Source organism: Sphaerodactylus townsendi, linkage group LG01, assembly GCF_021028975.2.
Source record: "Sphaerodactylus townsendi isolate TG3544 linkage group LG01, MPM_Stown_v2.3, whole genome shotgun sequence".
Taxonomy (NCBI): domain Eukaryota; kingdom Metazoa; phylum Chordata; class Lepidosauria; order Squamata; family Sphaerodactylidae; genus Sphaerodactylus; species Sphaerodactylus townsendi.
In genome coordinates this window covers 23,896,344-23,920,710 of record NC_059425.1, presented here as the reverse complement: position 1 = coordinate 23,920,710, position 24,367 = coordinate 23,896,344, and the positions used below count along the sequence as shown (strand labels likewise).

Below are 24,367 nucleotides of genomic sequence, written 5' to 3'. Positions count from 1 at the left end.
GTCCTGAGCCTCAGGGGAAGGGCGGGTTATAAATATAAATAATAAAGAAAGAAATAGTTGTCAGCAGACCAAATGACTAACTTGCCATATTATAGCATCCTTGATTTGGAAAGGAGGCTAACCTGCATTTAATGTATATTATTTTGCCAATTGTGCAGAATTCCATAATTACTGTACCGGCTATCAATTGCTCTGTGCAGAGAGACTGGACTGAGAACAGTGTGGGAGGAAGTAAACATATTGAGATATGGTTGATATTCATCTGAAAAACTGGAATAACTTGGTCATTCACAAAAGGCATGGGGTATTTTCCTGCAAAATTACTAAAAATAAGTCTAGGAAATCACATGTCTGGTCAGACTCACATTTTTAGAATCCACTGCTGTATCTCCTAATGTTCCCAGAAGAATTAAAGTACAGCTCAGAAAAAAAGAGGATTATTTATCTTTTTATTGGCCAATGCATGCCAGAAACAAAGCAAAATCTTCTTGTGTTGTTTATTTGCCAGAGCTCTGACATGCTGTATTGAACTAGGCAAGGAATAGGTTTCTCCTCATTAAAAGACTGGATGGAATACTGCCTGCTGATTTTGTTTATTTGATTTATAAATATTAGAAACTTAGCTGTACGTAAAAAAAATAAAAGCTTGGTATCTGGATGAGCTAATGGGCAAAAGAAAGACCAGATAGACTGCTGTTTAAAAACTAAGGCCCAATTATACATTTTCCCCAGACTGACTTGAAAGATGTGTTCTGGAGTTTTGTATTTTCCAGTTACATGAGGCCCAAATCCAGTTGGGACCACAGTGTGAAGGAGCGTAGACTTTCCTCCTCACAATACTTCCCTGACCTCACCTATATGACCCCTTGATGTTCCATTGCCCTGTTTGTGGCTTCATGTATACTAATGGGCTACGTGTTATTCTTCTCCAAGAAGACAAACAGTGAATTCTGAGGGGGTGGGTGGGTGAACTGTCTAAGCCAGGGATGTCCAACTCTGGCGTTTCAGATGTTCATGGACTACAATTCCCATGAGCCCCTGCTGGCATGGCCAAGTCTTACCAACATACCACCATCTGGATCTGAATTGAGTATTTGTGTGCCTAGGAATTGCAGAACTCCAGATCATGTCTCTGAAGGTGACCCGAGGAAAATGTTACATTTAGTTAGGCAGTTTTTAAAAAGGGCTATAGGGCAACCCAGTCAAGCTTGTGTCATGTAGAAATCTCTCTTTTGCATTCTGCCATGGTTATTATCGGTGTTTCAGATTTGAGTCTGTGACTAAGCTTTGTTGCCTGTGATCTCCAGGAGACCAGGAGCTGGTTCTTCTGATAACTTTTAGGCCAGTAATGTAGATAATTTTTTATGCTTATTTGCAAGGTGAATCCTAATTTTTCAACCTCATCTTATCCCTGTTTTCTTTCCAACAGAGACTTTTCTCCCTGTTAGAGCCACAACCTGCTCAAAGGATGAACGGCTCAGCCTCTGAGGTCTTTCTGAACCCATATGGTGGCACTCCCCACCCTCCTTTGGTCCAGAAACACTGCTGCTTATCAGTCGTAGAACCATGCTCTTCTGCTGTTGAAGACTGGGAGACCGCAGATGCAGAAGAAGAGGATGACTGCCAATTCCTAAATGTGCAAATGCGCAGGTCGGGTAACCTGAGGTGTTCTGCGCATGCACATGACTCCTTCCGAAGGCACAGCTGGGAGCCTGGGAAAGTGCTTGATGAACCAGATTTTCATCAGCGGAGGTAAATGTGTGTGTGTGTATATACATGTGCCTGCATATGCACACACATATGTAATAATCTAAATATTTAGAACTCATAGCAGACTTGTGACTATTTCTTTGTTTACAGAAAGGGAGGATTTGCCTCCATTTAGGGACATTTGTTCTGTTTTCCTTTCAGGCTAGGGTTGTGTCACAAATGAGCCCTTTTCCTAATTTTGTTCCTATCCTTGCCTTTAGGAGCTGCCTGGTTTAATGTTTTGGTAGGGTGAGTTGCTAATGTCATTCTTTGGGGTTCAGCTGAGAGGAATAGATGCATCTTGTCTCTAGTTCCCATCCCATTTAAATGTGGGTGCATGAGCATCAAGGAGCAGCTTACCACTTTGCACATTTTCCACATCTGAATGTAATGTACTGTATATACTCGAGTATAAGTCGACTTTTTCAGCACATTTTTAATGCTGAAAAAGCCCCCCATGGCTTATACTTGAGTATATACAGTAATTCCAAGATAGCTACCGGAGCTGTGGCACACGGAGAAAGGAGATCACACCAGCTGTGGCAGAAGCATTTTGCCTGCACATCCAACTTTGAGCATTAAATTCACCATTCCCTTTTGTGTTTTTATGTAAATCCAGGCTTGTAAATCCTCCAGGCTCTCAGTACAGCTTTCACTTCACATTCTAAAACTTCAGGTTCTTCTACAACCAATTCTTCTTGGAAGGAGCTCTCTTGTATAGTTCTTCAGTGTATTGTTCCCATGTTTTCTTTATTTTGTCTAGTTAATGTAATTATTTTTCAAAAGAAGAAAGTAAGGAAGTTGGAACTATCAAGAAAAACGGTATCCAAGGGGCATCAGGCATGGGGGGGGGGCAAAAAAAGAGACAGAGAACATGGAGGGAAGTTGGCATCACATAACTGGAAAAAGCGTATTACAAATGGAGAGTATGAAAGAGGCAGTAAGAAAGAGTGAATTTGTGGAGAGATCTTCAAGACAGAAGCAGCAGAATACTGTTGCTTCCAAACAAAAGTTTCACTCTGGTTTGGCACTAGGGTTGCCACCTCAGGGCTGAAAATATCTGGAGATTTTGGGGACGGAGCCTGAAGACGGTGAGATTTGGGGAGGGGAGGGACTTCTGTGAGGCAGGGGTGTACCGCCCACGGGGACATGGGGTATCACATGTCCCCAAGCGCAAGCCATCTAATCACGTCGGGGGGGGGGGGGGCACTAAGCCCAGGCTGGCTCTGGGCAGTAGACCTGGGCGGCACCACTGGCTCTGGGCGGTAGACCTGGGCACCATTGGGGGTGGTGATTTTGCCCTTGGCTCCATTTTCCCTGAATACACCTCTGCAGTGAGATATAATACCATAGAGTTCACCCTACAAAGTGGCCATTTTCTCAATGAACAGATCTCTGTAGCCTGGAGATCAGTTGTAATCTCAGGAGGTTTCTGGCCCTTACCTAGATATTGGCAAAACTATTTGATATCTAAACTGGAGCTTCTTTGTTCTTTTTTAAAAGGAAGCTTCCATACAACATGATTCCTTAATAATCAGGTTCTAGGTTTTTCCTGCTTTGCCTTGGTCTTTCACAAACCTGGTTTGATATATTTTCCTTTAAAAAAAAATTCACAGAGTAACTTTCTTTGCACAGCCATGGGGAGCGGAAGGTGCACATTTCTTTAGAGGCCCTGGCCCTATCAACACTGGTATTTTAATAATTACAAACACAGGATGATTACAAAGTTTCCATAAATCTCTTACATGCGAAGCTGTCATACTGATTCAGACCACAACTCTATCAAGGTCTGTATTTTCTACCCAGACTGGCAGTTCCTCTCCAGTGTCTCAGGCAGATGTCTCTCACATCACAAACTATCTGATACTTTTAACTGGAGATGCCAGGAATTGAGGCTGGGACACTGAGAATGCAAAGAAGATGCTCTGTTGGAGAAACACAGCTCAATCCCCATAGTCCTCCAAAACTAGTGAATCCAACAAAGGTTGTCCAGAACTTCTCACCTGGCTAGAGCAACAAAGCTGATCATCAGAGGTTCTGAGTGCAGTTCTAATGTCTGTACTCCAGGCTTACCTGAGGGGTGTTAGATAAACTACATTCTGCTAGTGACGGGCAGACTTGCTATTTTCCCTGCAAATTTTTCATTTCCTCTGTTCTCGTAGCCTTTCTTTCACTCTATACTGCGTTTGTTTTTCCTTTTATCATTCCTCTTCAGCAGCCTGCCCTGGAAAAGAAGAGCGCCTGGGATGCTGCGCGCTGAGGGGTGTGACAGCAGCAGCTTCAGGTGGCACAATGCTGTCCACACGCCCCTCTCAGTGAGAGATGCCAGGGACCCAGCTACTCTCCCTCGGAAGTGGCCCAGCGGGAGGCTTAAGAGAGAAGTGGGGGGAAAGGCCCCCCATTGCTTCTGCGTCAGATTCTGTTTCTGGCGCTTGTTCTCCCCGTTAACACACGTCCCGCCAGAACCTGGTTGCAAGTGGAGTAGACAGCATTGGCTTGCGGTTCTGAGCCTGATCCGAGGGGGAGAGGGGACAAAGGGTTAGAGAAACCCCTTGACTTTTTTTCCCGGCCACAGAGCATGGCGCGGCATTGAGAGGGAACCAATCACGTAGCTTCCTGCGCTGATGCAATGCGCCGCAGGGATGTTTCCAGGTTTACCTGTTTGGTTGTGTTTTTTTATTCGCATGCGCCTAAACATGCAAGAGGAAACCGTCCACCCATCTACCGATCAAATGTTTAAGCAATAAAACGTGAAAAATCACTGGTAACACATTGAGCGGCATAAGCATTCCTAAAGAGAAATGTGTGACGTTTACACGGTTGTTTTTTGTTCACGCCAAAACTGGGAAATTTTCTGCGGGGGGAGGGGAAGGTCCCGCCCCATCAGGGGATGCCAGCCAATCAGGGTAGACCGGAGAAGCGAGATCCCCTGGTGGTGGGGATTGCTAAGAGTTCTGAAACTGGATGTGTCTGCTGTGGGCTCACTGCGGTGGGGTGGGAGAAACTCCGATGAAGAGGACACGGTTTCACAACAAACAAGTTTGGATCTGCGTGCAATTTTCAAGTGGGGATTCGACCTATGAGTTCAAGTAAAAGAAGAGCTGGCAGAAGGGGAAGGAACTGCTCTGCATTTTTGGCTGTTGCTGTTCTGATAAGAATTTCTGCCTCAGGCTACTTTTTCTTTCTTCAGAGGAAAAAAAATACCTTCAAACATTTCACAACTGGAAACAGGAACGTGTGTTTAATACTCTTTTCCTACCAAGGATTGCTGCCTAAAATCCTTGATCCTCCATTTCATTTCATTTCAATTTTAATTTATACTTGCCCTATCCCTGAAGGGCTCAGGGCGGCTAACAACATGGTAAAACAATATACAATTATAATCGAATAAATAGTAATGAAACAGTAATAAAATACATTAAAACTAAAAATAAGGATCAACATTTCAGATGGTGACTTAAACGTATCCAATCTAACAAATCGATGGTAACAATATCCCAATACACATACAATATCCCAATACACAATCCCAATACAATATCCCAATACACATCCCAATATGAATCCATACCATAGCAATACATCAATAAACCAGTGCATTTACAATAATACAATAACAATAACAATATATTTACATGTTAGAAATATCAATACATGGATAGTCAATACATTTACAGTAGATCAATACATTTAAAACCGTACGTTTAACAATGTATCAATACATGAACACTACATCAATAAGACTAAAAACTACTCCACGCTAAACTATCACTGCTGCAAGAGCCAATCTAATAATACTATCTATTCAACCTACCCTCCTTGACAATATATAATATATAAGAGGAGCTAACTAAACGAACGATAAATAAGAAGGAAGTCAGCTATAACTAACAGTTAAACTACAATTAAAGTGACAATTAAAAAAAGGGATAATTGTGCACAAGCCCAGATTGAAAAAGGCTATCATTTCCCTCCCATATCCATTCTGCCAGGGGTTCCTGCCACCAACCCCACAAGGCTCGGAGCCTGCTCTGTTCATTCACTCTTCAGTCACCTGCCTTACACAGTTAAAAAAAAAAGCCAAGATGCTTGTTCTTTTAGGCTAAAGATACCTTAGCCCAGTGATGGTGAACCTATGGCACGGGTGCCAGAGGTGGCACTCAGAACCCCTCCACACACACATCTAGGCTGGCCTGGGCCGCTGGGCTCGATTATTAGCATTAAACCTAAGATTAAAAGCTCTGGGGGGGGCTTGGTGTAGGTAACCCTGTTTAAGCCTCACTTTAATTTTTCATGCAAAAAACTAAAACACAATCCTTTACCTGGGAGTAAGCTCAGTTGCTGGCAATGGGGCTTGCTTCTGAGTAAACCCTCCTAGGTTGTGATTCACCTGTTGGAAGAGTTGCATGGTTGCTTCAAAGCAAAGCCACCGACTACCACCAAGCTTACTCCCGAGTGGCAAGCCTTTAAGAATAACCTGGTTTTCGGCTTCAAACCTCAATTATTCAGGTTTAAATTTACCCGTGTTGGCACTTTGCGATAAATAAGTGGGTTTTGGGTTGCAATTTGGGCACTCTGTCTCGAAAAGGTTCGCTATCACTGCCTTAGCCAAACACAATTGTCTTACAATCTGTTTTCAGCAGTTCCAAATGAACCTGGGGAGCACAGGAAGTAGCTGGCTGTGCACTGCATGGTGGCCTAAGTGTTCATCCACAGGCATTCAAATGGATGTGTATTAAAGACAAAGTGAATCCCGCCATCCATTCACAGAATTAAATTTTAGAGATGCTGGAAACAGAGCTAAACCCTAAAGAACAGGCAAAGTGAGAAATTCATATTAACAAAATTTTAACAAAACGACACTCCCTAAAGGAAAAAAAAGTTGAATTACTGAAATTCGAAACTGGGATTATGGAATGGGTGTCAAACTTCATGACCCCTCCATAGATGTTAGTGGGACTACAGTTCCCCTCTGGCAGGGGATGATGGGAACTGTAGTCCATAACATCTGGAGGACTGCAAGTTCAACACCTATTCCATATCCTTGTTGAACCAGTATAGAAAAAATATTGATGAAAACACACACACACTGCAACCAACCCTTAGTGACCCCATCCACAGTGTGTTCCAGGCAACAGAGGAGGTTTGTATTGTCTTTTTTTGGGAGCCTGTCATCTGAGTACCAATCATGGCCAACCTTGCTTGGCTCCTAAGCTCTGACAAGCCCAGGCTAAGCTGGGCTATTATTGGTACCTGTATTTTTTTTTTCCCCACTGCAGGGAAAAGACAACTTGGAGGGGGAGATTTTGAATGGAAAAAATGGCTAGAAGATTAAGGTCCATTCCCTTCTGCTATTTCACTCAAGGCTTTTTGGTTAAAAATCAGGAATGACATGCACAACTACATGTCACGTCTGTTGAACCCCTGAGCCCCAGCACTGCCCAGGGTGCTCCTCCCCGGGGTCTGAGGCGCCCTTCCTCTGGCCTGAGACAGGGGGCTGGGTGCAGCTGCACCTCAGTGGCCCTTTCCCAAGGCTAACAAGTCCTGAGTTGGGCCGTGGCTGATGGGACGATCCTCCCTGGTGTCCAAGCTGTCACTGTTTTTATTCCCTCCCTCCTATTTGGGTTTTGCCCCCATCTTTTCCCTCAGAGCCTCCAGCCTACTTCCCTTCCTGCCTGACCAGGCTGGGCCCCGCCTCTTTTCTGTTACTGCTCCAAGAGGGCAGAAGTCTCAGTGGGGCTTCTGGGCCTGCTCCAGCCCCCTTGCTGAGGGCCTGGGCTTCAGGTGCTGCTGTGGCCTGCCTTCCAGGCCTCTTCTGCCGCTGAGCAGCCTTTGGAGCCCGGGCAGCTGCTGGCCCAGTGCAGGGCTCCTCCTACAAACTGCCTTGCTCTGCAGGGTCTGTCTGCCACTGCCTGCCGCCCTGTGCGCCCCCAGCCCCTTGGTGAGTCTTTCTCCTGAGGCTCCTCCCTGGCCTTCTGAGCCCTCTCCTGGTTGTGGTGGGAGCCCAGGGTGTGGTCCCCAGACACTGTCTAGTTTGGGCCTTCACATTTCTTGTGGTAGAAGATGGAGAGCACTTAAGATATTGCCTAGCAAGACCAACAGCATTAACTTTTGTGGAGATAGACACGGCGTTGTGCATCCCCCATGATATTTTAGCCAGTATTGTGCTTCCCTTAAGATACTGGGAGGAATTCTGTCGCCAACAGGGAGAGATAGGCACTGAACTTCTAAAAGTTGGAAGGGGCCAGGGTGATTGGGATTGTTGTGACCTGCTTTAAAATGTTGCTAGTATGGTTATATAAACTGTTGGAGAAAAAGTAAGGGTGTGTGCAAGTGAGATGAGGGAGGGGGCAACATAAAGTCAGGGATCCCAGTTATTGGGGGGCGTGGGAGGTATGGCGGTGGGAGAACGAGTGTTAGGGGAAAAGGCCAGAGATATGGGAAGGCCTGGTTGTCTTCCAGTTTTCATCACATCCCACAATTCAATGATGGTGAGGTTAGGAAAATTAATCCTTCTCAGACACTGATGTTGTGTAATGCTAGATGCATCGATAATAAACCATGACCCTTAAAGATTATTTCACAAGGCATCAAGTGGACCTGGCTTGTATGACTGAAGGAGGGTGAGATGGTTGCCCTGAAAAAACCAGCCCTACCCTCCCACCACGGTTTCTTAATCCTCCATTAGTCCTGGACAAAGGGTTGGGTAGTCGTGGCAGTGCTGACACCGGGAATCTTTCTCCTTCAGGGTACTCCCCGTTCTGAAGATTCCAGGTAGTGACTATGTTGGCCTGGAGAGGGGTATTGAGGAGAGTCTGGCTATCTGGTTGGTGTACCAACCACCTAATGTGCCTGCTGGGGCTCCTAGAAGTAGTTGTGCGCTAGGTCTTGGAGGTACCTAGGCTAATGGTTCTGGGTGACTAGGACGTCATGCAGATGATTCCAGATGGTGCTAAGGAGAAGAAAGCATTAGTTGAGACGACTAGAGCGATTTTGGTGGAAAACTCATGATAGAGCGGCAATAACATCTTATGGTAAGCATATGAAGGCCTATGAGGTGATGGTTAAGGCCACAAGAAAAGAATATTTGACAGCTATCATTGCATCTATTAGCTCTCACCCCACTTCATTATTTAAGGTGATTCAGTCCTTGACACTCCTGATAGAGCTGAAACTAAATCCATTGAAGATAGAGGTTCTGTGGCTAGGTTGGGGGGGGGATATGGGTGGGGGTGGCCAGCTTCCTTCTCTCGAAGGTATGCGTTTAACACCTATGTGAACTGTCCTGAGTCTAGGAGTGATCCTGGATGCCTCCCTATCTAGGGAGGCTCAGGTCACAAATGTAACCTGCATGGCATTTTACCACTTTCACCAGGCTGCTGACACTCTACTTGTCCCAACCTGAGTTGGCCACAACGATCCATGCAACAGTCATCTCTAGGCTGGACTACTGAAACTCGCTCAATGCAGGGTGGCCCATCTCTGGAAGCTCCAGTTGGTTCAAAATGCAGTGACCCAGTCTTGGGGACCCTGTGGCAAACCCACATCCAGCCAGTGCTCCTCCACCAACTGCATTGGCGCTAGGTGAAGTACTGAACCAGGTTCAAAGTTCTAGTAATCACTTTTAAAGCCCTAAACCATAGGTGTCAAACTCGCAGCCCTCCAGATGTTATGGACTACAGTTCCCATCATCCCCTGCCAGCATCATGCTGGCAGGGGATGATGGTAACTGTAGTCCATAACATCTGGAGGTCTGCGAGTTTGACACCTGTGCCCTAAACGGACTTCAAATGCCGTTGTACCTGCGAGGCTGATTATCCCAATACATTCCTCAAAGAGCCTTAGCATACCTCAAGCTCAACAACTTATTGGTGATCCCTGTCCCAGAAGCTGCCCAGCTGCCTTCAACCAGGGCCAGGGCCTTCTTGGCTGGATGCAACACTTTGTGCAACTGGATCCCTGTGAGACTTGGTACAATTTGTATGACGGAGCTGTTCTGCCAGTCTTGTGGTTGAGGCATCAGCAATATCTTCCAGCTTCCAGAGATGGCCTCCTCCCTTCCCTTTCCTCCCTTTATCTATCTTTTCTCTTCCCTTTCCTTCCTTTATGCCTGATGTGAATGACAATGTTATGGGTGTAATATAGCATGGGAGGGTAATGGCACCATGTTTTGGATGAGAATGTTTCATTGATGATGTTAATATTTATTATTGGAAATGGCCGTGGGCCCACTGAGGGGAAGGGCAGCCTGTGAACTGAATAATTTTTTAAAAATGAAGCAGTTATTTGCCCTGAGACTGGCTTTTCTTCTTTTATTTTGAGACATCTTCCACATGAAGATGTGGGTAGTTTCCCAGTTGCAGTAGTAGGGAAAAGATATGGATACTGTGGAGAAAATGACTGCTCTGCGGGTAGGACCAGGAAAATCCCACCCACGTGGCAGTCACTTAGGCTTTGCTGCTGTCTTTCCAAAAAAATTCACAATAAAGCAGTTTGAGAAGGAGGAGAAAAGCTGATGCACAGATGCACCACACTGCTCTGGAAAAGAAGAGGGGAAAACAGCTTCCCAACACGGAGCTAATAACCCAAGTGGAAACACCGTCAATCTCAACCCTGTAATGCTGAGCCAAGTGGAGGATATGAGACAATTACTCTAAGTCTTCTGTGCTAGTTAGTCTGCCCCTTGATATTTGTGGAACTCAGATTCTAGTTCTTCAGGAACTGACATTCTAGGTAAGCTGAGAGACGCTCACTTTGCCAGCTAGCATGCACATTGATAAATATTCCAAGGTGTTAATAAAATTTGGAATCTTTCACAGCCTGACATTTGTAAGCGACAAAATAAATTCAGATGTTTTAATCACTTTAAGGGGTCATAGAATCATGGTGTTGGAAGATACCCCAAGGGCCATCCAGTCCGACTCCCTACAATGCAGGAACACACAATAACTCCTGACAGATGGCTATCCATCCTCTCTTTAAAAACCTCCAAAGAAGGAGACTCCACCACACTCTGAGGTAGTGTATCTAGTATACACCTGCTCTGGTCGCTACCAGAGCAGGTGTATACTAGATACCCTTATAAAGGGATGTTTCACTGCGTTTCTGAAATGAAACTTGGCACTTAAGAGAAGTTTGTAGGGCTGAGCCAAATTCAGATCCAACTTCTGAGTTTTGGGTTTTGATTGGAGTCATAGGCTGCCATCTGCTGGTAGCACAAGATTTTCTCAGCATTTTTCTCAATGTGATTGAAGATGCATGTGGACTGAGAGAGTCCTTGCTGAACATGGTGAAGCTACATGGTGAAAGGTATTAGAGGGGATCCTCCACAGCTACTTGAACTCCAGGGTGTCGCATAGCACCCAGTGTGAGACATTTGCCCTGCATCCTTGTTTTGGTAATAAGAAGGTAAGAAGAATCTCATTGGATCAGTAAAGAACTATCTAGGCCAACAGCTTGTTTCCCTCAGATGTTTGCCAGATGTCTCTGAGAATCCCTCAGACAGAGCTTTGAGGCAACAGCCCTCCCCTGTTGCTTGCTTCTCCGCCAGTGGCTTTCAAAACTAGTTCTTTTCCGTACACTCAACTTACTCCTACTGTTCTTGGCAGTCAATCCACAAGCACTGGAATTGGTTTGGGCTGGATCCTTCTGCACCTCGGGCCCCCCTCTTTACTTTCACGGTTGTGGAGTCAGTTTATTTTCTTCCACACATGACTTCGATAAAGAGGCTTTTCAAGGCAGGGTGCTGTCATCATCAGTGGAGTCATCAGTGGCGCCATAGCCCCCCCCCCTTTTAAAAAACAATCAAACCCTAAATATCGATATATTAATAACCTTCATTATATATTTCCCAGCTTTCATTAAAAAAATCTCTATCACCTTCCCTTGATGAGATATGCACTTGTCCTTATATTTCTGTAAGGAAGAGGCTAAAGACTTGCTTTTCTAAACAATGAAAGCTGGGAATTCAGAATAGGCTTAGCCCATGGTTGGTAACATGTCATATTTTAGGGCCTTTAAAAAAAGAAAAGAAAAGCCACTAATCTTTGGGAGGGGGAAGAGGAATTTGTTTGCACACCACAAGCCAATAATCAAAAATAGAGGTGGGTAGGCGAAGAAAACCAGCAGAAACATTACACGCAAAGGAAAAGGCTGAAATTCAAAATTCACTTACAGAAAAAGATTGTGGTAAAAGTGGTCCCAAAAGAATCAGAGAAAACCTGGAGGGATGGGGTGAGGAGAGAAAATGAGAAGAAAACTGAAGTTACAAAAATGTGCACAAAAGTCTGGGATAAACTGAAGTAGCATGAGGCCAGAACTACTGGGGGAAAAAGAAACTAATGTGGAAAAGCCCGTGCTCTGAACATGATGATTTTGTTTTTTTTATACAAGCTTCCTGCTTGCCCTTCAGAATCCAGAATGTATTTGCTAAATTACTGAATCCAGATTCATCTGATAAACCTGATGCCAACCTCACTCAACTGAAGGTGCTAGATAGAACCATTCCCCCCTTCCTCCAGAATTTGTAGACTTTTTGATCTTTCTCTTCACAGCTAGGTGGCTTGTTTTAAATTCTCTCTTGCTGGTTTTATTATTTCCGTTAGTGTTATTTTTTTTATTTTAGGACTGGGTTTTATTATGTCTTTGAAAGTCTCTTAAATGGCTTATTTGTTATAGAATATGATGAATATTTAATTATTAGAAGCCACCTTGTGTACAAGTTGCAAAGAGGTGGGGAACAAATAGCGGCAGTATTGCAGAAAGAGAGTTCCAGCCACCAGTTTTCTTAGACTGAAGAAGTTCATTTGCGGGTGCAGTTTCTTTGTTTCAAAAGCAGAAAAACTCATGGGAGACTTACCCCCTCCTCCTCCGTGGTTCACTGCAGAAGAGTTGCTTAGAAACACAGAGAAACCCAAACCACTCTCTCCACTTCTGCAAATGCAATGGGATGGGGGTGCGTGGTGGTGGGGGGGTGCTGAGAAGGAAGTCTGCTACAGAGCGATTCTTAAGGTCTGGGAAGTTGCAAGAAGCGAGAACCATAGTAGACTCAGGAGGGATCTGTTGGGCTGTCAGCGGGCATCATGTTTTAACGAGTGAGTAACTTCAGTTTGCTTTGCGTGTCCATTTTGTTGCTGAGTTTGTGCCATTGGAGGGGACACGAGCTCTGGGTTTGAAACTCCAGGGGGCAGCAGGTTGTTTGCTGGGACAACCTGTATTCATGCAAAACAAAGACAGGACGCTCGTAGAAGGATTTTGCCACAGACCGGGCCTCATTTTTGTATTTTCCCCTAAAACTGTCACCTGTCACCCAGAAGTAAAATACATCTTTGTAAAATGTGCAAAGATTTGGATAAAAGTGACAGAGGGATGTGCACGTCACCACAGAGCAGCAGGTGCCACCTCAGAAGGCCTATTTCTTCTTGAAGATAGATTTGCAGGGTGTTGGGCTGCAGTACAGCATTTTGATTTACATCTGGTAGCACTGTGGAGCTCAACAAGAGTTTCAGGGCAGAGGCGTAGCTCCAAGGGGATGGGGTGTGTGCCACGCACCGGGTTAGCGCCCCTGTAGGGGTATGGCGAGGGTGGGGGCGGAGGATGCACCGGTGCACCCGGCACTTTCCCTCCTTGCTACGCTTCTGTTTCAGGGTGTAAGTTTTCAAGAGTCAAAGCTCACTTCTTCATACTGAAAGCTTAAACCTTGAAACTCTTCTTGGGCTCTGCAGTACTACTGGGCTCAAAACCTGACAATTTCTTCTCAAATGTGAGCGATGCTATTGGGTCTATGCATATCACGTATGTGAGAGAGAAGGAGAAGGATTTCCAGGGCCCACATATGAAGCAGAAAGAATAGCTTTCCCCCCAAGGTCTGGTTTGGAAGGCCCTGCTGGGCTTTATGACTTTGTTTTGCCTGTTTACGAAGTTTTAGGAATAAAATAGTTTTGTGAGTCACGAAACAAAATGTACGAGGTGGGATCGGAGAGAGCACATCAAACTACAAGTTTGTCCTGGGCCCAGAGAAAGAATGTTTGTGCCCTGGGAATGTCTGTTCTTAGATGATGCTCATGCACATCACAAGGGCACCTTCTTAAAAGAGATATTCTCTCCTGTTAGGGAGGAGAATCTGTCACTTTGTCTGACTGGGTTTGCCTATAATGTTAATTGTTTGCTATATTTCCACACATTATTTAGTCTATAATTATGTATTGAATGTAAGCAGAAGTGGAATGCTCAGGGGGGAAGTCTGCAGTTAGACTGATCCAAATTGTGTTCAATAAATTTGTTTAATGTGTTTAATTGTGTTTAAAGTTAGCAATAATTTAAATGGATAATTAAGGTTAGATGGGAAATGAAGGGATAGAGGTGGGGGAAGGGAAGAAGGAGAGGAAGGGTTAGGGGGAAATATTTGTGAATTTTAAATAAGTAGTGAATATAAGATAGAATAAAGGCAGAAGGTGAGGTGTTTTTTTTAAGTAAATAGTATAGGTTAGTTAATACAACACAAAAGGGGAGGAAACCGTCTCACAAATTGTGGTGGGAACGGTGTTAGGGTTAGATAGGCGGTAATGAGTGTTTATGTTGTCAATTTATATAAAATGAATAAAGATTATTTTAAAAAATGTTAATTGTTTGCTAATTATGCATGTGACTTGTTTGCATTGCTTACTAGTTGCTTTGGGTTTGCTTCTGACCGTTTCCACACAGTTTGAGAAGAACTGAAGGAATAATCCTTTTAATGGGTCGTTTGCTTATACCGACACGTGCTCTGGGAGAATTGCGACAAACATGTAAATTATAGTTGATAATCTACTCCCTTATTGGCCAGAAAAACAGACAGTGGGAGAAGGCCTGTTTCTCATTGACCAATTAAGCAGAAGATTATCAGCACATTTGGACTCCTATCTCCGGAATTCAAGGATTAGAGATTTACTTTTTTAAAAAAGCTAAGGGTTCAGACCTGCTAATTTCTAAAAAGGAGCTGAGTTGTATGTCAGAATCTAGGCAAAGGGGTGCATCCAGCCAGCTTTCCCACTCAATTTCATTCATCTCCCTTGCTTACTACAGCCCTAATTTACATGACTTTTGTCCACGTAGGTCCCATGATCCCCAACATAACCTTTTTGGATGGTCAAGCAGGACCCTTCCTCTCTATTCCTCTGCATTTTAATTCTTAACGTTGTATTTTTCGCTTTTATTTGTTTGCCAGTGTTGTGCACCGCCCTGAGGCCTCCGGGGGAGGGCGGTATAAAAATGAAATAATAAATAAAATAAATAAATTTCATCAGCAGAAAAGTTGGTTGGATCTACCCCAACTCTGGAGGACTTTTTCTCTGACTTTTTCACAAGAACAGCTGTGTTAAGTCCATGGTCGTGAAGTAAAATGGAAACCCGGGGGGCACCTTAAAGATTTACCTTGTTGCCATGGCATAACATGAGCCTGAGATCGGTGGCAACAGAGGAATTTGGTCCACGCAGCAGTAGATGCATATGGCTGGAATATGCCTTTTTCCTTTTGACTAGCTGGCAACCTGGCGCATGGGAGATGAAGGGGTTAACCAGGTATTGGAAGAGGGTTGCTAGGCTGCAACTCAGGCATTGCTTTGTCCCTTTAAATCACTCAGGGAACTAGACCCAGTGGAATTGTGGTTTCTTCTGTGTGCATCCCTTGTTCTTTCTCGTCTTCTCTGTGGGTGGTACATGATAGGCTTGGGGAGGAGAACAGGTGGGCGGGAGAAGCTGCCTGGTTGAATTGCTTCCTTCATTGACAATTTTTAAAAGGGCGAGCACATCAGCTTGTACCCGAAATCCTGGGTTTAGGCCAGGACTGTGCTCTGAAACTCATATTGAATGCAGTTTGTTTAGAATTACGGCCATCCATTCCTAAAGAAGTCTTAAAGCCATCAGCAATCGCAGCTATACCCTACAAAGAAAGATTACATTTAAACTTGGACATTTACCTACCCTTTGCCATCTTAAGCCTGCGCTTTCCAGGGCGGCTCAAACTAGTAGAACTTAAAGGTTAAGACAGACATAATTTGTAGAGCAGTGGGGGTGTTCTGGTAGTGTCCTTACTATCTTTGCTCCAAATGCATCTTTTCCCTTTCCTTTGGTGAACTCTGTAGAAATCTGTTCTGTACCTTTTCTGAGCGGCTTGATTTGAGTAGCTAAGCCAGTGGTTCTCAGACATTTTGAAGGGAGACTTCTAAACGTGCTGGAATTTTCAGGGTATTTGTGAAGGAGGAGTTTCTCCCTTCCCAACATAAAATCCAGCATCTCATATCTGTTAATATTGAACAAAGGCTACAGAGTAGCTGTACAAGGTTGGGGCTTTCAAACTTTAAGCTCGGTGCGCAGTGTGTTTTTTTTCCAGCCCCATATTTCGCTGGCCCTCATTAGCGCCCCCGGCATGCCCCCCTTCCCACACTTACCTACATTCCTTTTCTATTTCTAGTACTTTTTGAGGCTGAAAAAAGCGGCCTCTTTACACTTCAGGGAAAAAACTGCCTGACAAACTATACTTCCCAGGAGACCTTGTGAGCCCCAAGGTCTCACTTGGGAACATGCCTAGAGATTCCCTCAGGGCAGTTTTTAGCCTGAAGATGTGAAAAGAGGCTGCTTTTCCCAAAAGTACCTGCTAGAAATAGAAAAGGAACATAGGTAAGTGTGGGAAGGGGGGCAGGGGGAATGTGTGTACCGCGGGGGGGGGGGGCGCACACTGCGGTGGGTGTTGGGAAAAGGAGCAGCGGCTGGGGGGGGCGATTTTCCACCCCCAGGCGTGTGCCCGGTGCACGACACCCCCCGTCTCCTTGGCGCTCCGCCACTGAAAGACTGTATTTCTGTCATTTTGTGCAGTATATAGGAACAATCAAAAATTTGCCACTCAACCTTTCCACCCATTCTTCCTTCTTCTTGCTTGCCTTACAACTTGTCTGAGAGAGGTATGAGTAGGGTTGCCAACCTCCAGGTGATGATTGGATATCTCCTGGGATTACAAATGATCTCCATGTGACGGAGATCAGCTCACTTGGAGAAAATGGCCGCTCTGGAAGATGGACTCTGTGACATTATAAGCCAGTGAAGTCTTTCCCCTTCCCAAACCCTGGCCTCCTCAGGCTCCACCCTCAAAATCTCTGTGTATTTCCCAACCTGGAGCTGACAGCCATAGTAGGCCATTTCTGGGTTTTGGCTCACAGTTTGAGAACCTGTGGGCTAAGCCTTTTTTTGCCATCAAGTCACAGCTGACCATTGGCAACCCTCTAGCATTTTCAAGTGTCTGTATCATTTCGCTGGTATTCCTTGGTGGTCTCCCATACAAATGCTTGCCCTGCTTAGTTTCTGAGACCTGCCAAGAGATAAGGCTAGCCTTGTGTTATTTAGGTCAAGAGGCCAGGGGACAGAGGCGTAGCTGGCCCACGCACTCTGTGTTTTTCGCCCCCCGCAGCGCCCTGCCCCCCGCAGCGCCCTGCCCCCCGCCTCCCCACACTTACCTTAGTTCAGCCTGGAAAATCAGCCTGTTCCCTTCAAGCTGAAAACGGCCTGGTGGGAACTATACTTCCCATGAGACCTTGGGGCTTGCAAGGTCACCTGGGAAGTGTAGTTCCCACCAGGGCGTTTTCAACTCCCTGAAAAGGGAATAGAGGCTGGGCTACTTCAGTCTGCAACTGCTCTTACAATAAGGTATTAAGTGTAGAAACGTGGGGAGGTGCTGCCCACTGTGGAGGGGCGAGGTAGAGATTGTTCGGAGTGCCACACGGGGATTTTCACAATGTCTCCCAGGCATGTGCCCGGTGCAACATGCACCCCCTGGCCCCCTGGTAGCTCCGCCTCTGCCAGGGGATATGAATTAGGGTTGTTAACTGACCAGGAGAAGAATGTCCTTCCTTCTTAAAGGAGGCTTCATGTGTGGAAATATTCAGCTGAAGTGTTTCATGACATACAGTGGTAGCCATGTTAATCTGTCGTAGCAAAATAAAACAAACATAAGATAAAACAAAAACTAACACACTGATTTCAGTATGAGCTTTCATGAGTCATGTGAAAGTCCATACTGAAATAGATGTTAGTCTTTAAGGTTCCACTGAACTTTTAAAATGTATATGGAGAGAGATAGGTAACATCACCTGACAACTGATATTCCATTAAGTCTCCATTAAAGGAACGTGACAGTTTTCCAGAGACCAGCTGGCAACCTTATTGGTCGCTCACCAGCTGCTGCACAATGGCTCGTGCATTTGCTGGAAGACCGACTTTCATCATTGGGAGCATGTGTATATTTGGGGGGGGGGGATTCAGCTTTGGGTCAAATGAAGAAATAAACGAGGAACATTCTCACTGACTGATCTCTTAGCTTCCTTTCCAGTGTGAGCCTGAAAGGATTAGCCCCCGACGAGATTGACTCCTCTGCGGTGCAGATGGACAGGCATTCTCGGGGCAGAATGGATCCCCGTCGAATCCCCATCATTCGGAGCAGTGATGAGATGGAGTCTGTCCTGTCCCAGGACGAAGAGGACGATGACCTGGAAGTGGCTCAGGTATTTAGTCACTTATAGCTTTGTTCACCCTTTTCACCCAAAGCTGGCCTCCCAGATCAGCTGTCAGCAATTGAAATCTGACACATAGTGCTGGGTGCAGGAGCTGTACATTAAAAGGAACAGGACATCGGCTTACAAAGTGAAGGACAAGACATGCAAAGGGGAGTTAGACAGGAAAGAGAGAGGAAGGAGATTATTTTAGGACACCAGAACTAGTGTTTTGAGTGACTTTTGGCATTTACAGGGCGGACTGGTTTTTTTCTTGTTAGGCGTTCTTGCTGGGATGGTGGTGACTCAGCTCCTACCCAGAAACCCTTCATCCTCTAGCCCAGGGATGTCCAACTCTGGTGCCCCAGATGTTCATGGACGACGATTCCCATCAGCCCCTGCCAGCATGGCCAATTGAATCGTAGTCCATGAACATCTGGGGTGCCAGAGTTGGGCACCCCTGCTCTAGCCAGTGCAGATGTTAGTCTTTAAGGTGCTTTAAGACACCTTAAAGTTTGTCTTTAACATCAGTGCAGATGTTAGTCTTTAAGAATTATCTTCCCATCAGCTTTGCAGACACAGGGGAACTGGCACTTGTACCAGAGTTCTTTTTAGCAGGAAAGGAATGAACTGCCTGCAGCTGCTCATTTTTGGACCAGTGACTGGGGCTGCTCTGGACTTCCCTTAGCTGTGGTATTCTGTTGACAGAGGCAGGCACCTGAGTATTTTCACTTCTGATTGCACTCCTTCACGTATGGGAAAGCTAGGCAGGTAATCAGATTTCCTAATATTTTGTTTTAAGGCTAAAAAGCAGCACCCGAAGAAAGGTTATAGTAGCGGCAGGACCAATTTTGATTGGATTTGATTGATTGATTGGATGATGTAGGTAGAGGGAGGATTTAACCCTTTCCTTCCTGTACTTTTTCCTCCCAGCATAAATATTTTCATACACAGATGCCTCAAGAACTTGTTAGCCCCTCAGGGGGAAAAATAGGCACCTTTTTTGTGTCTCCCACACCCCTCAACTTGGATATCAGTAGTTTGAAGAAGAAGAAGAGCTGGTTTATTACCCTGCTTTACTTTACCTTTAAGGAGTCCAAGAGCAGCTTATAATCACCTTCCCTTCCTACCCTACCACAGGTACCTTTTGAGGCAGGTGGGGCTGGAGAGGTCTGAGAGAACTATGATTGGCCTAAAGTAACCCATTAGGCTTCATGTGGAAGAACAGGGAAATAAACCTGGTTCTCCATACTAGAGTTTGCTGCTCTTAACCACTACACGACTCTGACAACTGGTTTGTATCAAGGAAGAGTTAGCCTTTTCCCCACAGTTGCTTTGTCAACCTAAAAAATACAGTGAAAGATCTGATCACAGATCTTCCATGTCTCGTTTTGCTGAACCTTTAGTCTGCAGGTATCTGTGTATTAGTATCCAGATTCTGATGCTTCAAGGGCTCATCACTGAAAAAAATATTCAGAAGGCCTGGATCAGTTTAGCCTCCTGGACATAGGCTTATTTTTCATCTGCTGTTCTTTTCCTGTCCACATTCCCCTTGTTCTCAGTTTGTATTTAGTGTTTAGTTTTAACCAGCACCTTTAGCTCTGCTCAGTATTTTCAGTGATTTCTCTCAGATTCATGAAGTGAAGAACAAGAGATGGTTCCACAGCTCAGAAAATCCTCCTTGCTATCAACTCACTGGTTGGTTTTGCAGAACCCATTTCTTGAAGCATCAAGAAATGCCCCATCTTCATTATTGTTATTATCATCACTGTACATCTGATAGTAACACGTGGCCCCACTGTGCAGATCAACACACTGTGCAGATTAAAGGGAAGGCAAATCAGACTACGGTATATGCTTCGGCGAACCTGCAATAACTGAGAAACTGGAAACCTGGTTTTGTAACATATCTTTTTTTTAAAGCTAAGTACAGAGTAGTTGGGTCTTGCAGTACACACAAAACCTCAGTCCTCATCCTATTCAGGCCCCAGTGACATTGCTTGATCAGGACTTGTGGCTGCATGGCATTAACTGTTTTTTCTTGTCTCTAGGAACATTCCATGAGGATGCAAGCATATCGGGCATCCCCAGGGTCTGTTTGTACTTCTCTGTCCAAGTCAGTTTCCATGAGTGTCATTGACAGCTACCCAGATGCAGATGGTGAGTGGGGATACTGTTTGAATAAGCTCCTTGACGAAGAAGAGAAGAATTTAGATTTATACCCCCCTTTTCTCCTGTAAGGAGATTCAATGTAGCTTTCAAACTCCTTTCCCTTCCTCTACTCACAACAGATACCTAGTGAGGCAAGTGGGACTGAGAGAGTTCTGTGACAGGCCCAAGGTGACACAGCAGGAATGTAGGCGTGGAGAAACAAATGTGGTCCACTCCGCTGCTCATGTGGAGGAATGTGGAATCAAACTCAATTCTCCAGTTTAGAGATTTGAGTCTGGATTGTGCTTGTGCTAGTGAGTTTGAGTTCCAGGGGAGATTTTAAGATCCCAGGTCTTTCTAGAGTGATGGCAGCCCTTAGTGGTTAACAGAGATATCTGTTTTTAAGATCTGTCCGCAAGGGGGAAATGGCAAAAGTAGGGCGGTATCTTTCCTTTGATCATCTGATCCTGTTGCAGCTGGAAGCTGGTTTCTGGCCACTACTCAAGATGTAGATTTTTACCTTAACTCTCTGGATAGGTACTCGCCCAACCACTAGGATTTGGGGCTGGCTCATTCATCATGGGGATGGTGCCCCCACCCAGGCCGCTCCCATTAGATAGACCTTCCTACTTCCTGGTGCCTCAGTGTGGCAGTGTATAAATCTGCTGCTTGCCATATCACCACTGCTTCCAGACCTGGTAATAGGGGAAGGTCCTGGCCGCCTGAGTGCCTGGGGCTGCTGCAGCCCATGGCCCATCCCCCACTTCCTCCAAGAGGGCTAACTGAGTACCTGTCCATCTCAGGCATGTACTGGTTCCATAGTCAGTTGCCTAGATATGCCTAGTGGGTGCTAATGTTTGCTGCAGAAGCATGAACTTATGAAACTGCTTTATCCGGAATGAGATTGTTGGTTCCCCCAGAGATGTATTGGGGAAAATGGCACCTGGAGACAACTCCTTCTTCGGGTGCCCCTTGTGGGCGTGGCTCGTGGGTGTGGCCATGCCCCCGAGCCATGCCCCCCGGCCTCAGTGCAGGCTGACTCCTGAGCTTCAGGGAGGCAAGGGGGGGCGGGGCTCGGTGGCATGCGCCCAGGGGCATGGGTGTCCCCATGTCCCTATGGGCCATACATCTCTGGGTTCCCCTCATATCTTGGACATCCCTCCCCTGCATTTAGTGCAAAAAATTTCTTAGATCACTACACCGAAAGGGGAAGTGCTTGAGACTGAGGATCCCACAGGCTTGGATGTGTAACAAAAAGAAATGGTTTGTTGCTCTTGCATGATGCTGTAGATCAGGGGTGGTTTACATGTGGCTGGACATGGCCCCTTGAGAGAACTTATCAGGCCCATGAACCAGCTGGGGAATCCTGCCCCCTGGCCTAACCTAGTCACATTTATGTTGTATCCGGCTGTCGTAACAAATAAGTTTGGATGGTACGGTCCATGCAAGTTTTTCATTTCTATTGAAGAAATGAGTTGGTGCTATTGTGCCTGCCAGTGTTTTACAAATGAAACTGTGTTCACTCTCGTGTTCTTGTAATATCCCTATTTGCATGCCTAGGATCACTGCCAGAGGTATACTCCTGCTCTAGAGACATGTTCTGCTAGAAGGATATTCACTTCCTGCTGTACATTATATTAGTTTACACTGCAATATGCTGCTGTTCTGCTTTGAACTGAGATTAAGCAGCAGGTGTAAGTAAACAGAAGAGAAAATCAGGTCTGTCCAGGTAAATAGGGACTGTTGGAACAGATTTTCAATTACATTATAAAAAGACTAGGCAGGTAGAATTTTCCGGCTTAAGCGAAGATCCTCTTAAGGTCATCTGGAAAAAATTATTTACTCCTAGAATAATCTTTTATGGAAACAGGCCACTAAGAACTTTCATTTGTTGTATTTTTGAGTGTTTTGCCTGTTCTAAGTTGGTGTCCTCTTCCCTTCTCAGAAATCTCCCTTTATACTGATGCAGCGAGCTTAGGTAATGGGTAAGTAGCCGTTATTACATTTTATTTGATTGCAAAGGGCTTTCTGTTGGACCAGTTGAAATTAAGTCATTGCCCTGGAATGCGCTTGGGTACAGCTGCACGTGTAAAATCTTTACATCTTCCCAGCTATGTTATTTGACCTTTGGGGGGGGGGGGCAGGGGGGAACGCAGCGGAAACTGCTGCCATAAATTCTCAGTAAGGCTAATCCTTCCCATTGTGTTGTCCTTTGTGAATACCAGACCCCAAGAATCTCTTCCATCCCCCTCCCCCTAAGCACCACTAGCTCTGTTGGTAATTCTTTGCAAGAAAGGACAAGATGGGGTGAAGAAGATATGGGGGCAGCTCTGATCTTTCTCTCTTTCCAAGAAAATATTCTCAGTATTATGGAGGCCCAAGCATGTGCCACCAGGAGCGCAGTAACTCTCCAGCTTTTTCTGGCTGACTGGAGCTGTCAATCTAGGGAGGTTATCATGTACATTATATAGCTGGTGAGTTAAATTTGGCGTGCAGGCTTGGCATACAGGAGGCATATCTTAGTCCAGGTGGCTTTCCCTTTGCTCCAAGGTGGAGTATCTTGCAGGTTGCTCCCAGATGGAATTTGCCAAATATCCCCCATTCTCCTTGTGTCCAGAGAAAATCCCTCTGTCCACCGCCCTTGTGGGCTAGCTCTTCCTGAAGTCTCCAGGAAGATATAACCTAGCCTCTCCTAACCCAAGTCTCTGTTACCATCTACAAATTAAAATGCAGACAAGGTATGATCTGGTCAATGTATTGTGTGGAGCTTGGAGGGATGTTTTTATTCATCAAGTTTTATTCCTCAAGCTATTTTTATTCATCAGAGCCCTTCGTGGGTGGGCGGTATGTTAAACAAACAAACAAACGTTTTGATGACTGAGTGTTGAGCAAGGAGATTTTTGGGATGGGTGATGCTCTAATAGCAACCAACTTCTCCCACTTGGCTAGGTTTGCCAATCTCACGACGGCACCTGAAGATCTCCAGACAACTGCTATTGCAGTTGATCTTCAGACAATAGAGATCAGTTCCCCCCAGAGAAATTGGCTACTTTGGAGGGCAGGCTCTGTGGCATTATGTCCTGCTGAGGTCCCACCCCACCCCCAAAATCTCCAGCTATTTCCCGACGCAGAGCTGGCAACTCTTTGCTCCTGCAGACAGAAAAGATCTTTTAAAAAACAATCACGTGGGTTTGCAAGCCTCAAACCTTGAAACATGGGTGTTCCCCCCCCCCCTCTGTTGGAGGTGCTCTGTTCTTGGCTGGGACAGAAAGGTTGAGACACAAACCAGTCTTAACAGTTCTAATAATGGCTTTATTAATAGAGAAAACAAGACTCTAACTCCTCCCTGGCTCTAACTAATGGGAGTACTTGCTTATCTTCAGGATGATAGAAGCTGCAGACTGTCTTTTTCTGGCTGCTTTCTCATGGATCACCGTCTCTTGCTTCTTCACAGCTCTGTTGGTCTTGGTCTTTGCTCTAGCTGCTGATAAACTTGGCTTGCCCTCTTTAGACCACCATATGGACACATGGACTCCTCTGTAGACCACCCTATGAACATAAGGTCGTCCTGAATATTAAGGAACCCCAGCTTCCCTTTGCACCTCAATGAGACTGACTGACAAACTAAAAACAGGGGATGCTGGGTAAAGAGAGGAAATTACCTACTGGGACTAACTAAAATACCCCTCCCATGGAAGACTTAACAATAAAGCAAAACCACACTGACTGTGGGGAAACTAAATCTTAAGACTTAACAATAAAGCAAAACCACACTGACTGTGGGGAAACTAAATCTTAAAGGGGAAATAACCAAAGGCTGTGTGGGGGCATAACAGTGGGGATATGAGCCCCAAAATGAGCAATATTTCCCCCCGCATGGAATAGAAATTCTCAAAATCAACAAAAAATATTTCAGGGCGCAATGATGGGAAAAGTAGACTGCTCTGATC

General features: G+C 45.2%; 1 protein-coding gene across 6 annotated transcripts in view; it reads left to right on the top strand.

The window, feature by feature from the left end:
• The window catches only part of ARHGEF2 (Rho/Rac guanine nucleotide exchange factor 2), a 199,412-nt gene that overhangs the window by 33,364 nt on the left and 141,681 nt on the right, over window positions 1–24,367 (top strand). For 4 of the 6 annotated variants that reach the window (XM_048513784.1, XM_048513776.1, XM_048513793.1 and 1 more), the window contains 4 exons: window positions 1,430–1,752; window positions 18,095–18,278; window positions 20,318–20,426; window positions 22,363–22,402. In XM_048513784.1, coding sequence (XP_048369741.1) covers window positions 1,469–1,752; window positions 18,095–18,278; window positions 20,318–20,426; window positions 22,363–22,402 — 617 coding nt within the window. In that variant the 5' untranslated portion in view covers window positions 1,430–1,468. Of the gene's footprint in view, window positions 1–1,429; window positions 1,753–12,741; window positions 12,843–18,094; window positions 18,279–20,317; window positions 20,427–22,362; window positions 22,403–24,367 lie in introns of those variants that run through there. The other 2 variants (XM_048513802.1, XM_048513807.1) reach the window with 2 other exon arrangements.